Source organism: Myxocyprinus asiaticus, chromosome 40 (genome assembly GCF_019703515.2).
Source record: "Myxocyprinus asiaticus isolate MX2 ecotype Aquarium Trade chromosome 40, UBuf_Myxa_2, whole genome shotgun sequence".
Classification (NCBI taxonomy): Eukaryota; Metazoa; Chordata; class Actinopteri; order Cypriniformes; family Catostomidae; genus Myxocyprinus; species Myxocyprinus asiaticus.
Genome location: NC_059383.1, coordinates 35,517,885 through 35,531,300, shown reverse-complemented (window position 1 = coordinate 35,531,300; position 13,416 = coordinate 35,517,885). Strand labels below are relative to the sequence as shown.

The following is a 13,416-nucleotide window of genomic DNA, read 5'->3' as shown; positions in this document are numbered from 1 at the left end:
TTCCCAGGAAACACACAAAATGATAAAAAAATAAATAAAAAAAAATGAATAAATGTATACCTAGAATGCACTGTAAGTCGCTTTGGATAAAAGCATCTGCCAAATGTAACGTCTGTAAATGTGACTAAAACAGCTAGACGGCAAATCATACAACATAACACACACACAAATAAAGGAGTGCGGATAAAATTTAAGAGACATTAAAATCAGGATGGTGTGCAAAAAATGCACTGCAGCCATCTACTGGCTATTATTGTCACAACATTATTTTCAAGTCATGTTATTTATATTTTGTTCAACAGATGGCAGCAATTTGCCTCCAATATATCTCACATTCTCATGTTTTTTCATGTTTCAACTTATACAAGTGTTGGTTTTTACTGTAATAAAGTTTCCTAAATGAAAGCAAATTAATATGCAAATTAATGGTAAAATTGAGAAATGTACATGTAAATAAGATCAAAATAGCATAAAATCCCCCCAAAATACATAATTTTATTGTTATTACTTCAGGGAAGAAAAAATGGTATCATCATCATCATCATCATCATCAAAAAAAATAAGTTACACCATTGCTCTTTCACAAGTTCACAAGAGATTCGACTAATGCTCACAGTTGATTACAGTTGATTCTTGACCTTGGCATGTCTCAAGACTATAAATAGCACAGAAAATTCATAGCACATAGCAAATATTGGGTGAAATTGTTCATTTCTTAATTAAATTGGGCTATTTCTATTGATACTTTTGACTATTGGATTCTATTCATAATTTTTGTATAGAATTTCCATTGTTTCTCTTGATTGCTCGCCACAGTTTACTCTGGGATTGACGTATTCGTAAAGGATAAATGTCATGCCATATTAGAATTTGCCCTTTACACAAGGTATCTTAGAAGGCAGCATAATTCGAATTTTGCATAATTTTGGCAGCTCACAAGGTTTTGTAACAGAGCCAGTTTATTGATTTAGGTTGTGTAGATGTGTTATTCTAAAACAGCGTTATTATTGTATTTGCAGTCTCCCCTGTGCCAGTGACCGCACCCAAAAGCTCCATGCTGTCTCCTAGTCTATTGTCTGACCTGCAGGGGCTCTCCATCTCACCCACCGCATTGGCCTTACAGGTGTGCGTGTGTGTGTGTGTGTGTGTGTGTGTGTGTACTCCAAAACTGCAAAAAAAAAAAAAAAAACATTCTCAATCAGTTTTTTTGCCTTGTTTTCCAGTGGGGTAAGACAAAAATAGCATAATTTGTTGTGTTGTGTATGTCTCATTCTTACTCGTGTGTTTGTTTCTTTGTTTTGTTGTATTGTAGATTGATTTTCATTACTCATTCTTTCCTTCCAATCTTCCCTCTTTTTCCTCCCTTGGAGTATCTAGTGTGTGTGTGTGTGTGTGAGAGAGAGAGTGTGTATTATAAGCGTTTGTGATTGTTGACCTTTTACAGTATGACGGCTCCTTTCTCTCCAGTGAGAATTTTGTGTCAGGGAGAGAGGGATGTCAGGAGATTGAAGCTAGAGGGAGAGGGAGGGAGAGATGTCAGTATAAGATGAATGAAGCATGTGTGGTCATTTCTTCTCAAATACTATCTGTGTCTTTCTCCCATAGGATTGACACATGAACTGTTATAAACCAGCGGCGAAAAACACGCACGCACAGGCTGGCACCATTGTCATATTTTAACCAAAACACGTCCCTAGTGGAAAATGGACCTTGATTGCCTCGTTCTTAATTTGTTGTGGTTTTTCGTAAGCTTGCGTATGTTGAGAAAAACATTGGTAACTGTGCATAATGTGAGAAATTGTGCATTGTTATTTTCATATAATTGTGTAGTGAATTGAGTAAATATTGTATGACAACATTTAAGTGCCACATATTATTGCATTATGAGATTGAAGCTGTAGCATTATAAGATTAAAGAAATTGTTCACCCAAAAAGGAAAATTATCTCATCATTTTCTCACCCTCATACCATCCAAGATATGTGTGACTTTCTTCTGTAGAACACACATGAAGATTTTTAGAAGAATATCTCAGCTCTGTAGGTCCACACAATATAAGTGAATGGTGACCAGAACTTTGAAGCTCCTAAAAGGACAGAAAGGTAGCATAAAAGAAATTAATATGACTCCCGTGTTTAAATCCATGTCTTCTGAAGCTATCCAATCAGTTCTGGGTGAAAACAGATCAAAATATAACTCCTTTTCACTATAAATCTTGACATCAGCGATCATGATTTCAAGCTCGATTACACTTCCTAGTGCTATCTAGCGCTCTGTGCATGCATCAAGCACTAGAAAGTGTAATCAAGATTAAGATCATGATTGTGCCTAGAGACTGCAATGACAAGATGTACAGTATAAAAGGAGTTACATTTTGGTCTGATGTACAGTATAAAAAGAAAGAGTATATAAGAAATATATATATATTTTTAAATCTATTTTTCTGTTTTTATTTTATTTTAATGTGGCACTGAAACACTGCTGTAATATTGTGTCAAATAAATTAATTTTCAATTTCAGCAGTTTTAAATACATCTCATTTACTATCATTAAATTGCATTAATTTTCATATATTAGCATTATATTGTGCATTGGCCACCCTGGCTGTTTTTAAAAAATTGTACTTGATCATTTGAATACTTGTAATGGTTGACCAATACCCCCCTCCCCCCCCCCACCTTATCCACATTATGTACTATCATCTCTTTACTATCAATAAGGTGTCAAAAAAGCAGCAAAGCATGCTGAGGTCACATTACTCGCAACTTTGAGAATGTGCCCTTAGACCAGAGAACTGCGACCACCGTACTGACAGCACAGTGGTTGAGCTATAATTGCTGGAAATGCACAATACTTGTTTTCCTGAAGTCATAGAAAACTTTTTAACTTAATAGCTTTTAACCTCCATCTATCAGAATTCCTATCCTCCACCTGTCCATCACTGCGGGGTTACCCCAGTGACCTGTATCATCATGTTAGGGGGGCTGTAGGAGGGGTGGAGGGTGTCAGCATTGCTTTTTTGATTGACAGGCTCGTCAGGACCGACCCATCAAAAGGCTGGAAGCAGTTACACACAGGTCATTAGAATACTAGCCACGAGCCTCAGTGGGCAAGCTAATCAGAGCTGAAATAAAGAGTGAGATTGAGAGAAAGAGAAAGGGCTTATTTAAAGTCAATCCTATGCATAAATACATTACAGGCCGATATAATCTTAGTTACGGTGGATAAACCTCATCTCGATCTCGCACACATACATGCATTCAAACGCAGTCATTCATTATTGTGTGCCGCGTCACACAGCTGGTCTGTCTTAGCCGCGTGTGTGTGTGCATGCAGAAATATGAAAATATATTCATATGACACGGCCGTGTGTGTGTGTGTGACTTTGTGCGGCAAGGATATAGATGAAATAACAGTGTGTGAAATAGAGAGACACTCCAATGCATTCCAGGGCGGTTAGTGGCGGTATTTAGCTGATCCGGGGTCAGCGCACGAGCTTTCTGCCTCGGCTGCTCCTGTCTCTAATAACATTTTGACGTGCAGATCTGCTCTGAAATACTGTTTAAGCGTGCGCCGGTGGGAGTCGGCTGATAACTTTTCATTCATAATTAGCGCGGGGCGAGTGGGGGCCGAATGTGGGCCGTTGGAAGGAAATTGAACTGTCAGTGTAGGGCGAGCGGGGGGCGAACGAGGGCGAGCGCAGGCTGAGTGAGGGCGGAGCGCGGGGTGGGGGGCATTTGACCCCATCACAATCCGGGGGCCGCGTCATAATTTGTTCATTTGGTGCCCATCAGCCGGCCGCCATTGTGGCGGTGACCCCGTTCTTCTCAGAGCACGCTCAGTGCAGTCCTCATTATGACTCAGCAGCAAGGTAGCAATGCACGCAGAGACGCGGACTCGTGCTGTCAGTCATACAAAGTGTAGCATACACAGATGCACTAGAATGGATACGCCCAACCTTGACTTGTCGTTAGTTTGTGTAGTAATGTTTAATGTCATTGGGACTGATTGATTAGATGTCTTGACGTTTACATTGCCATTGTTTTGTGTAAGCTGTCAGATAGTTGTTCCAGTATGTATTTTGTCTGTATTTGCCTTACTCTTTAAGATACAGAAAGTTCAGGTTTAATGACTACTTTAAATGGCATTTGCAGTGCATTTCATATTGTGACGTATTTCCGATTGAAACACAATATTGAGCAGGAAATGGAAATGGAAGGAATGTTCCTCGTCCCTCATTTATAAAAAAAAAAAAAGAAAGAAAAACTGTGTTATAGTAAGGCACTTACATTGTAAGTAAATGGGACCAGTAATTACATTCAAATACCATTTCAAAAGTAAAGGCACAAGAGGTTAACCTGTTAGTGTTAACATGATTTTAGTATCATAAAGTCGCTTACTTACCTTATCTGTCATATCCATTATTATATCTTCGTTGTCATAACGACGCAATGCTGGTAAACCCTGTAATCTGTTAAACGCCGTAACAATGGTAAATCCATGATTTGATGACTCTAAAATCATGTTAACATGTATAATGTTTCTGTCTTGTGGCTATACTTTTGAAACTCTGTGTATTTTAAAGAGATAATTCACCCAAAAATGAAAGTTTTCTCATTGTTTACTCACCCTCATGCCATCCCAGATGTGTATGACTTTCTTTTTTTCTGCTGAACACAAAGGATGGTTTTTAGAAAAATATCTCAGCCCTGTAGGTCCATACAATGCATGTGAATGGTGGCCAGAACTTTGAAGCTCCAAAAAAGTAATGTCTGAAGTAATATAATAGGTGTGGGTGAGAAACAGATTTAATATTTAAGTGCTTTTTTACTATAAATTCTCCTTCCTGCCCAGTAGGACAGAAGCATGAAAAATGTGAATTGCTAAAAACAAAAGAAGAAGGTAAAAGTGGAGATTTATAGTAAGACAAAAATCTTCAGAAGTTATATTATGGGTGTGGGTGAGAAACAGGTCAATATTTAAGTCATTTCTTACTATAAATCTCCACTTTAACTTTCACGTCCACATCTTATTTTGTTTGTTTTTTTGCCATTTGCATTCTTCGTGCATATCACCACCTTATCACCACCTACTAGTGGGGCTGGTCAAAGGTGGAGATTTATAGTAAAAAAGGACTTAAATATTCTGTTTCTCACCCACACCTATCATGTCACTTCTGAAGACATGGATTTAACCACTAGAGTCGTATGGATTACTTTTATGCTGCCTTTATATGCTTTTTGGAGCTTCAAAGTTCTGGCCACCACTCACTTGCATTGTGAGGACCTACAGAGCTGAAACATTCTTCTAAAAATCTTTATGTTCTGCAGAACATAAAGATTGGTTGGCACAAGGGTGAGAAAATGATGAGAGAATTGAAATTTTTTGGTGAACTATTCCTTTAATATTTATAGATTTAATAAACAAAGGGCAAGTTGAAATTAACTTTTGTGGTAATTAACATTATGCCACAAGTGCTGTCGATTGAGTGTAACTTGGTTTGACCTTGGAGCATTCCATTTTCATGTAAAAGTAAAAAATAAATAAATAAAACATTTTAATGTAAAAAATCTAGTTGTTTAATTTTGTTGGCCCCCCAAAGCCCCCACCTGCATGGCCTTTTTGTCATCAGCAGAAAAGTAATTTCAGAGGTTTTTCTTTTTCAGAATAATTACAATGACAATAGAAAAATGCGCATTTATGAATCACCCACAAAAACACACCAAATACATTAAGAAAGTAAATGGGGTCAATTTTGATTTCATGTGCATGTTGTCATTGTTGCAAAGTTCTAGTAGACAAAAGAAAAACACACACATTCCTTCACATTTATTGTACAGCCATTACCATTAATCACAGTGACTTTTAGAATCTGACAGAATCAATGCAAAGACACGCACACATACACACACCGGCATTCCTCTAAATGACATTTTTCTCTTAAGACACCAGATGGACAGTATTCACAAGTATCAACAAATGAATTAGATTTCAAAGAGAAATAGAAAATAGATTTTTAATTCTCTCTGCTGCATGTCCTCTGTTTATCCTCGCTTTCTTTACCTCCTCTTTCTCTCTCTCCCTCTCTCTCGCTGCTGGCAGATGTGTTTTGGATCTGTCAGCAGGTTTGGGCGGCTGCTGGACAGAGAGGATGCTGGGATGTGAAGGTGACTAGAGCAACTTGTCATCCATCACTGAGGTTTCCTTTAAGCTCATCCATAATAGAGCCCCTCAATCAAGCTCCCCTTCACACAGGAGCATGTCCGAGCATGTGTGTGTGTGTGTGAGACGGTACGGTCAAGGTTACTATTTTCTTTTGGTTATTTACTCTTTCACCACCCTGCGGAGTTGACCACTTTATAGGACACAAAGTGTGTGTGTGTTATATTGGTGATCATAAGCGATGTGTTGTATATTGGGTTGTCCAGTCCTTGAGGACACTGATGGGAATGGTTATCATGAAATGGTGGACACGACCTGTGTGTATGTGTGTGTTTCCGTGGCATAAATCTGATCACCGTAAATGTTACGACTGCTTTTATCAACAAAGACTGGCTTGACACCTCTGACAGCACAGCGATAAATTTGTGCTCTGCGTGTGTGTTTGTTTTGAGAGAGCATTCAACAGGATATGACACATCTAAAGGTGCTTTTAGCTTCACAGAACTGCTATGTCCATAAAATGCTACTGTTTCAGATAAGCCAGCTCATTCATACTGTTAGGTTTTCAAACCAGTTTAATTTCTGGCGGTGGAACAAACTCCCAACATTTACCCGAACAGCAGAATTCATTGTGGTCATAGAATGACTGAAAACATACCTCTTCTAAGAGCACTTGACTAACTAACTAAATAACCTTTTTGCACTGAAAGGGATAGTTTACCCAGAAATCAAAATTCTGTTGTCATTTACACACCCTCATGTCATTGCAAACTAGTGCTGGGTATTGATGCAGATTACCCGATTCAGTTCTAATTCACAAGCTCTCAATTTGATTCGGAATCGATTCATATGAGTATATTTCAGTTGTAATGTACATTTTGCTTACAAATGAAAGAAATTCTATCCCAGCTAATGCTATTAATTATACAGGGGACCTTCTAACTTGGTACAATATGAAAATATTAATTCAATTATAATTTATTATTATTTTCAACATTTTGATCACATTTTAGCTTTTTAAAAATGAACAAATCAGTTTATTCCATCAATAAATATGATATTATATTGCATATATTATTTTGTTTACATCCATAATTTGTACTGTTTACATTGATTTGATGAACATTTGCTAAAAACCAGAACTGTCTCTTTAAGAAAACTGGCCGTTCTGTAAAAAGCATCTTTAAATGAGCACATATTAACGAAAGACGACTCTAATGGTGATTAGAATGAAATGTTTATTTTTTGTTGTTTTTAATCAACAACTAACTGTAAACAACAGAAAGGGTATTTTTTTCTTTTCACCCCAATTTGGAATGCCCCGTTCCCAATGCCCCACTCTGGCAACCAGGCCAATTGGTTGCTTACGAAGCCTGACTTGGTTCTCTCAGCACGTCCTGGATTCGAACTTGCGACTCCAGGTGTGGTAGTCAGCGTCTTTATTGGTGAGCTACCCAGGCCCCCCAAAAGAGATATTATTCATTTACATATGAATTGTGTGGATCTCGTCTTTAGACACTCATTGGAACGAGTCAAAGCACACTTTTGCTCTCACAAAAGGAGGTATTTCAAAGACTTTTGCAATTGCTGTTTGCCATACAAAAGCAGTTGACAGCGCACAAATCCAATAGCGCATTGCATGCCAAAAACCTCAAATTTCATTGGTGCTTGCACTTCTCGTCACCACACGTCATGACACAAGAACCAGTGGGGTTTGATTTTGACGCGTTGCCATATTGGATTTGTGCGCTGTTGACATAAGTTGATCACTGACTTGATTTGATTATTTGAGAGTGGCATAACTGTCAGTCTGTTCATCATACAAAGTGATCATATGGCTTCAGAAGACTTGGAATGTGACGCTTGAGTCGCACGGATTACTTTTATGACACTTTTTGGGGTTCTTTTTTTAAAGCTTATACAATAACCGTAAATAATGACAATTCATTATTACAACTAGGCCTATTCCTTGAAAAGGCCATCATGGAAAGTGCTCCACAGAAATTGGTGCAGATTTCTGCAAAATTCAAATGCTGTCATTCACAAACTTCCACACATTCCCTGCCTTGTGCATGAATGTATGATTATGTATTAAATATTTTGGCAAATTTGACAAAGCTTTTTCAGCAATTATCGCCGATGTTGATATGTCAGAGTGTCTTGTTAAAACATTCAGAAGTGAGTCATAAAAGCTCTTCAGGAGCAGAAACATAATCTGAATGCATGCAACTTTTCATTGCATATGTCCATTTCCATTGCAATACGTTAATATTTTATCGCATACCATCTCCCTATGAAACAATCCAGTATCAGGTTGCAAATGGAATCTATATCTCAGAATGACTGCTGTAGTAGAAAGCAGAGCCGCAGCCTATAAATAAATAGCAGGCAGAAATGTCATCTCTGTCCAGGTGTTTGGAAGTGCCGTGTAGAGCCAGAAAACTGCCATAACCCTGCGATCTGTTCTGCTGTCACATGAGCTAGAGAGAATCCAGAGAGTCAGGACTAATGCATTGAGATGTCTGCTCTTTCCACACTCGTCATATCAATGGCAGCCAGTGTCACAGGATACAATTCAAGCATTCAGGCATGATGCTTAGCCATTTTTTTGTGGCCATTACGGTGATTTTCTAGAAGCAAACTAGTCTAATGTGGCAAAGTTTGTTATCAGACATACACCAATATAAACTGTTATTTTGATGTAATGGACAATAACCAACATGATGACTGATGTTCAGGGTTCCACGGTCATGGAAAATCTGGAAACAAAAGGGAATTGTTAAATTGTGTTAATCAGTCCTGGAAAAGTCATGGCAATGAAAGCCTCAAAAGTGAATATACAGTACATTACATTTTTCTACTTGTGCTCTGCTCTGCAATATATATTTCATCACTTAAGGCGTGGTCACATTTATCATTTTACAGCAAAATTCAAATGTTGAGCATGTGTGAAACCAGCAAAAAATGAATTTCCAAGCAGTTTAGTTTAAAAGAAAAGATTACTTTTATCATAATTTAGACTTTTTATCTCAAAATTGTAAATATTTTCGTCTGATCATTTTTACTTTTAATCCTAATTATAATTTAGTATTTTATAATTATGACTTTTATCTCATTTTGACTTTTTATCTCATAATTGACTTAATATCTCATAATTATGACTTTGTCTCACAATTATTACTTTGTGTCTCAGAACTTTGACTTTTTAATCTCTTAATTATAATTTAGTATTTCATAATTATGACTTATCTCATTTAGATTTTTTTTATCTCATAATTGACTTAGTATCTCATAATTATGACATTTGATCTCAAAATTATGACGTTGTCTCTCATAATTTAGATTTTTATTCTCATAATTGACTTAGTATCTCATAATTATGACATTTGATCTCAAAATTATGACGTTGTCTCTCATAATTTAGATTTTTATTCTCATAATTGAGCTAATATCCCATAATTTGGCTTTTTATTTAAAAATAATGACATCTCAAAATTATGAAATTGTATCTCATCATTTTGACTTTTTATCTCATAATTTTGACTTGGCATCTTAATTATGACTTATAATTATGATTTTTTTTTATCTCATAATTGACTTCGTGTCTCATACTTTGAATTTGTGTCATAATTATATTATAATTGACTTTTTATCTCAAAATTATGAATTTGTGTCTCATAAATGACTTACCAAAGCACATTTATTTAGATGGCAGAAATGGGCTTCCATAGATGTTTGTTTTGTGAGCGAATCCTTCTTTTTATGTTTTTTTTTTTTCTTCTTACAGTTAATTGATTGAAATGGTTTACAAATGATCTGAATGATTCATTAATGAATCAGTGTGAATTAAAAATGATTTTAAAAATTGCTTTCCAGAGTTCACAAATGACTGGAAAATTCATGGAAATACATTGGTCAAAAAATGGTGGGCTGTTATAAAAAATGTTTTACAGATATTGTGCATTTGTACTCTTTTGACTTTGTTTACTTTGTTTTTATACAAAAACATTTGATTACACTACAGTAAGTGGAACCACATGCTTTAAGTGAAAATAAGTGTTAAAACATGTAATCTACCATACAAAATATACGGAAGATAGTGAAGACTTTGTACTTTTGAAATCTGGCATTAAAAAATATATATATATAATCTGGTAAATATTGCAAAAATAAACCCAGACATTTGACTACTTACCAAATATAACTTAAATAAATGGACATGAAATATTGATCAGACTTTAAATCATTTCATTATTTGAGAAGAAAAAGACCACAGAGTGAGACGAGACATGAAACTAGAGCAGCTGTATTAAGCTGGTTGCCTGGGAGAACGGTCAGTTGCACAGATTTGTGGTCATTATACAAAAATATACACTGAGGCTGTTAAATGATCCAGTTCTGTTCTGATGTGTTGTGTGTTTTTGTTTCTCATTACTAATTGTTCACCAAATGCAGGTGTTTTCTTCTCCTCCTCTGTGTATTTTCGTGCCTGTCAGTTTTGATGCTGTTTTTTGCCGTGTATGTGTCTCCCTGCAGGCGAGTTCTCCCGTGTTCGTGCCGGAAACCTCGCATGAGCTGCTCCACAGGATGACGGGTAAAGGTCTATCCGCCCAGTACCGCTTCACCCGCCAGCCCTGTATCTATGGCAACAGCATGGTATCCCTGCAGCTGACGCTAAGCAACAGTAGTGACCAAGCCCTCGAGAACATCCACATCTCAGAGAAGAGCTCCACTGGACAAAATATCCACTGCTTTAACACTATCGGTGAGCATAACTTGTCAATAAACTGAAGGGGTTGACCGAATTACCAGTGGATGTGCATCACATTTTTGCTTTTAACCCTCCAAAAATTGGCCCCATTCATTTCCATTGTGAGTGCCAAACTGTAATCTAGAATTTTGGGGGGTTTTTTTAAAGAAAAGGAGGGACGAGTTTTTTTGTGGTAATCAACATTATGCCTCAACTGCTGTCGTTTGAGCTTAACTTGCATTTAACCTGGAATATTCTTTAGAAAATAAAACTCAAAATAGTTTTGGGATCACCTGATAGATGAAGTGTTTTTGGTGTAAAAATGCTACAAAATTGTTGAATATGGAGCTTTTATGTGAAAACACAAAATATCAGGTGGTAGAAAAAAATTATTTGTATGAAATGTGTCAGTTTTTATGTTTAGGGCCTGTTATGAGAGATTCATAATAATAAAGATGTTTTAGATATTCCTAAATATGATATATTAAGCCCATTGTCCGTATGACACATCTCCAACATGCACACATAAACATACATTCATAGTTTCTCTCCCTCCCACAGGCCATAATAATCTATCTGATATGATTTCAGCTTGTGTATCGATTAGCAGAGGTCCTCTCATCAAACACACGTCACACAGTAGTGCACAACACACAAACACACTCGCACATCCTATCTTTCCCCTTTGTTCCTCACTTTCTGTCACCTCGTGGAAAAAGAAAGCAAGGGGAAAAAAAACAGTTCTTTCACATTTATAGGACAGATCTCGGTTTTATAATAAAATATTTAACAATTCTCATGATTTTATAGAATTTTAGAGAAGAATGTCATAATCTGGCGAGAATCCATGATACTTCTCACTGTTAGAACTCTAAATACAACTCTAAAAGCAATGGAAATGTGTTCTCCTTTGATTTCCTGCCTTTTACACTTTCATATCCACCTCTCTCTTTCTGAGGATCTAGCTGTGCTTTAGTCTTTCTGTATAGACTTATATTGATGGATATATAAATGTAACTTTCAAATGTGGCCTTGATTCCGCAGAAAGTCTCGTGACTGACGTGCATGTCTCTCTTTCTCATCAGAGCGTTTGGAGCCGCAGGCGTCAGTAACAGTGTCTATGGGTGTGGACTTCAGTGACTCCACACAAGCAGCAAACTTCCAGCTGTGGTGAGAAGAATTCACTGCTAATGTGCAGCATACACTGTTATATACAGCATACATACTGTGATACATACTGGAGAACATACAGTTAGAATACTTCACTATAAATGTAGGCCGATATATCGGTTTTACCGATTAATCGGTGCCGATTGTTTTTTTGGATTTGTCAGTTATCTGCAAAAATCTATGCCGATAGTTCCTCTGCGGTGTCGCTGGATGATTCTACAGTTAGTTCAGCATGGTTCTACGGTTTAATAGCAGCCTCTTGAGGTGAAACCTTATTCCTCATTAAACCTCATCTTGTGAAATATATATTCATAACCCTTCATCTGGTGAATACATAGGCTTTAAAAAGCATAATTCTGTAAATAATATAGAGTTGTAACAGAGCCAAGTCTCTTTCATTTCAAAATAAGAGCCCCTTGTGTGTTTTGGGCTTGTTTATAGTTAAGTCCCACATTATTCACCAGATCTTCAACAAGTTGAACAATAAACTGCATCTGGGATGCATCTGCATCTTCATTAATTTTGGACTCTTGTAGCCTCTTTGTCTGTGCTCGTTGTAGTAAGGAGAGACTAAGATTTTTTATTTTTATTTTTACATTCTATAATTCAATTCTAAAAACAATCGGCCGACTAATTGGTTATCAGCCCTTTACACCACCTTAGTTATCGGTATCGGCATCTGCAAAATCCACTAGCAGTTGACCTCTACTCCACTTCATTTTTAGGGTTCCGCGGGTCCTTAAGTCTTAAAATGTCAGTTTTCTGAATGAAGTTTTTAAAAATGGTATAACAAAAAGTCCTAATTATCATTTAAAGAAGTCTTAAAATTTGGGGATGGAAAGATGGGAATCGCAATATGGCCTAATGTGATTATTAAACTGTAAAAGGCTACGATTTAAATAAATGCATAATCTGCGTGTACTGCGCGCTTCAAAGTGAAGAAGACACTGTTACACATTCTCCAAGCAAGCTGATGATCTACTGTTGATGAAGCACTGCTCAAATTTGTTATATGACAATGTGCTATGTGTTTATTTTGTAATACGTTGTAGCTGATAATAAGAGTACATATTTTATTTCCCTTTTCTGTTTGTGTGTGCAGCTAGTAGCACAGAAATGTCAAAATTAGAGTCCACAGTGTATTTAGGTTTGATTATAGTTAAAAGTGCTGCGGTATGCACCAACTTTTTTCACGTCTGGTTATTACTGATATTTTGTTTGCACAATAAACTGCAACTGGGATTTAATTCGATCTAGAACCTTGTAGCCTCTATGTCTGAGCCACCCCGTCACAGAAAGGAAAGACTTAAGAATTTTCTTTATTTTCACATTCAA

At 36.7% G+C, this 13,416-nt stretch overlaps 1 protein-coding gene across 1 annotated transcript in view; it reads left to right on the top strand.

The window, feature by feature from the left end:
* The window catches only part of ap3b1a (adaptor related protein complex 3 subunit beta 1a), an 86,811-nt gene that overhangs the window by 52,095 nt on the left and 21,300 nt on the right, over nt 1-13,416 (top strand). The window contains exons 22-24 of the mRNA XM_051681115.1: nt 1,020-1,123; nt 10,698-10,926; nt 11,997-12,081. Coding sequence (XP_051537075.1) covers nt 1,020-1,123; nt 10,698-10,926; nt 11,997-12,081 — 418 coding nt within the window. The remainder of the gene's footprint in view (nt 1-1,019; nt 1,124-10,697; nt 10,927-11,996; nt 12,082-13,416) is intronic.